This window comes from Micromesistius poutassou, assembly GCF_964030765.1.
Source record: "Micromesistius poutassou genome assembly, contig: SCAFFOLD_6271, whole genome shotgun sequence".
Classification (NCBI taxonomy): Eukaryota; Metazoa; Chordata; class Actinopteri; order Gadiformes; family Gadidae; genus Micromesistius; species Micromesistius poutassou.
Genome location: NW_028177018.1, coordinates 7501 through 11201, shown reverse-complemented (window position 1 = coordinate 11201; position 3701 = coordinate 7501). Strand labels below are relative to the sequence as shown.

The window sequence follows — 3701 nt, the reverse complement described above, 5'->3', positions numbered from 1 at the left end:
TTGTGTGTGTGTTGTATGATTGTGTGTGTGTTGTGTGTGTGTGATGAGCGTGTGTGTGTGTGTGTTGTTGTATGAGTGTGTGTTGTATGAGTGCGCGCATGTGAATGTTTGTGTGCATACGTACGTGTGTGTGTGTGTGCGTGTGTGTCTGTGTGTGTGGTATAGGTTGAGGGGGGGTGGTGGTGGGGGGGGGGGGGTAATCCCTTTTTGTCAATGAGGTTAGAACGACTTACAGCTACAGCCGGCCCAACTTTATTTGCAGCCACACCACAAAACGAGGACCTCCGGGCGCCGGAGCAGCCGGCCCCCCCCGCAGCGCTGCTCCACGTATCGACCCGGTGGGGGTCAGCCTCCCCGGAGCGTTCTCCAGCGGGGGAACGCCAGCCTCGGCTTTGGAAAAGCGTTCAACAGATAAGCACGGCCACCACCGCCGCGCTAGGCTGCTAATGCCTTCAGAAGACGGAGAGCAGGCGTTGTTGGACCGGGAGAATCCCCAGGGAGGGGTAGAGTAGGGTAGGATGTGTGTACCACACGGGAACGTTTGTGTGTTTAATTATTCACCTCCGAATGGAGAACGTGGAGAAGTAAGCGGAACACGGCGTTCCGATATTTTAATCCCAATATTGTAATGTGACGGAATATCCTCTCATTGAATTCCCTTTCGACGACTGAATGGTGCGTCACAACGCCGTCGTGTTGGTACCGTACAAACAGAGACGACAGCGGGCATCGCTGTGCGGGCTAGTGACGTGGATAAGAACAGAGAACTCGCTTCCAGTATAAAAACAGCTACCTCGTTAAGAAACGGCACAGCTCCCTCGTTAAGAGACTCATTTGGCACATCGCTGCTTGTCCTGGCACAGCTGGACTACCTGTTTATTTATTTATTTACTGGACTTCCTCCCCCGCACGAGAATCTTTGGCAGTGTGAACATACTCTTCCATGGCTCTTAAGGTCAGGGTTAGTCTGATTTCCATGGCTCTTAAGGTCAGGGTTAGTCTGATTTCCATGGCTCTTAAGGTCAGGGTTAGTCTGATTTCCATGGCTCTTAAGGTCAGGGTTAGTCTGATTTCCATGGCTCTTAAGGTCAGGGTTAGTCTGATTTCCATGGCTCTTAAGGTCAGGGTTAGTCTGATTTCCATGGCTCTTAAGGTCAGGGTTAGTCTGATTTCCATGATTCTCAGGGTCAGGGTTAGTCTGATTTCCATGGCTCTTAGGGTCAGGGTTAGTCTGATTTCCATGGCTCTTAAGGTCAGGGTTAGTCTGATTTCCATGATTCTTAAGGTCAGGGTTAGTCTGATTTCCATGATTCTCAGGGTCAGGGTTAGTCTGATTTCCATGGCTCTTAAGGTCAGGGTTAGTCTGATTTCCATGGCTCTCAGGGTCAGGGTTAGTCTGATTTCCATGGCTCTCAGGGTCAGGGTTAGTCTGATTTCCATGGCTCTCAGGGTTGGTTTGGTTCTGGCTGCACTTACCCGTTCTCCTGCTCAGCACCTCCACCACCGACGGAGGGAAGAAGCCGATGCGCTCCGTCCCGCGCTGGCCGTCCTGGACGTGACCCTTCCACTGGCCGTCAGAGTGCTGCTCCAACACCTGCCGCGGGGCAGACCACCACATTCAGGTCAGAGCGGCCGTCCGTCCTTTTTGGTCACGATTCGCTAAAGCCTTCTGAAACACGCCTCAGCAGGGAGACGATGACAGTAAGATCATTTCCATTTCAACATACTTTCCTGAACTGTATTGCTCTCCAAATATTTCATTGCGATTAAAATTTGTGTTGATATTTGCATTACTGGGCGTACCACTGCAGTTTGAAGTAGTTTCAAAAAGCAGTGTCACCAACTATACATTATACAACGCATATGGACGAAGCTTATCAACAATGAAAAAAGAAAAAGGACACACACTCACTCACTCACTCACTCACTCACCCACCCCAATGCCCTAACCCTATCCTTCTAAGCCTACTACTGTAGGGTAATATGCTTTGTCCTCCTGAAACATAAAGCTTGATGGGAACTCTTGCGTGTCTCGTGTCTCATTCTCCTCAAGCAACAACAAGAGAGAGCGAGAGCCGACCTCCTCAGAGTCCAGTGGCAGCGATGACGTCACCAGAGACCACAGTCAGGCTACAAGTTAAAACAGAGTCCCATGAACAACACAACTAAATATCCCAGGGAGTTAGGAACAATCGGTGGCCCACACAGTGTGTGTGTGTGTGTGTGTGTGTGTGTGTGTGTGTGTGTGTGTGTGTGTGTGTGTGTGTGTGTGTGTGTGTGTCACTGTCTATGTGTGTCACTGTGTGCTTGTGCATGTGTGTGTGTCTGTGTGTGTGTGTGTGTCACTGTGTGTCTGTGTGTGCGTCACTGTGTGCTTGTGCATGTGTGTGTGTCTGTGTGTGTGTGTCACTGTGTGTCTGTGTGTGCGTCACTGTGTGCTTGTGTTGATGTTGGATTTGACAGTAGCACGTTTCAACCTGTTTCCCCGCCACAATCTCGTTCAAGGAACTCATAATCAGGCTGGGAGCATCCCAGAACGCTCCTAACTCGAACAACATCGGTCTGTGGTTTAATCCCCGCGGATCCAGCAGGCCTCTTCCCAGGAATAGGGGCTGAGCATCTAACTCTCCACAACTGGAGAGACGGAAAACGTTCAGGCCTCCGGCTTAAACGCTCATTGTGCTGAAATCACACTCACAGATCTTAAGAACACACGGCGTTATGCAGCCTCAACAAGTGAGCATGGTTCAACTAAACACATCATCTGTTTGACGTAACGTCATAACACACATTACAGTAGCTAGGGAAACAGAACCGAAGCGCCCAGTGTGGACATGAGAGGGGGTGGATTTAATCAGAGGCATCAATCTGTTAGGGGCAATCTGGAGTGCAGAGTATTTATGATTTAAAAAACACAAAAACATTCCACGTCCAATAAAAAAGCCACAATGAAAGAAACGTTTGATTGAACCAATGACATGAACATCAAATGAACTTATCTATTTACTTGTTTAGATTTAGATGAGTAACTCATCTAGTAGTCTCACACATAACACTAGACTCCCTTTCTTGCGGTTCCTATTTATTTCGACCAATCACGTTGCGTGTTGTTGAATTGTATTGGTAGTAAACGCAAAATAAGTGTCTGTCCACCGTATAGCCTTGCCTGTATCAACACACTCAAAGCCCCTTCTAAAAGCATCGTCAACCAGCGCGAAGCGGCTCTTATTCTGTAGAACATAAAGCAAATATTAAGACCAAACAAGGTGCACCCCAGCCCATTGTAGTTCTGTTACCACCCAGAAGTTCTGCCATAACGTCGTCAGACTGCAGGATCCCAAACCACTAATCTACTGCAGTCTACTCTGCACTCTAAAAATCAGCACCCTAATGAATGCAACCAGAGACACACCCCCCCCCCCACACACATCCACCGTCCCACCCACACAACCACAGACACCCCCCCCCACACACATCCACCGTCCCACCCACACAACCACAGACACACAGCCCCCCCCCCCAACACACACACACACACACACACACACACACGCGTCCACACACCCACACACACACTCACCGTCCCACCCACACAACCACAGACACACAGCCCCCCCCCCCCCCCCCAACACACACACACACCCACGCGTCCACACACCCACACACACACACACTCACCGTCCCACCCACTCACTCACTCA

At 49.9% G+C, this 3701-nt stretch overlaps 1 protein-coding gene across 1 annotated transcript in view; it reads right to left on the bottom strand.

The window, feature by feature from the left end:
* Positions 1-1476: 1476 nt before the first annotated feature.
* LOC311377398 (caskin-2-like) overlaps positions 1477-3701 on the bottom strand; it is a gene marked incomplete at both ends in the record, with an annotated part of 9409 nt that continues 7184 nt past the window's right edge. Inside the window, one exon of the mRNA XM_084491295.1 lies at positions 1477-1594. Coding sequence (XP_084347421.1) covers positions 1477-1594 — 118 coding nt within the window. The remainder of the gene's footprint in view (positions 1595-3701) is intronic.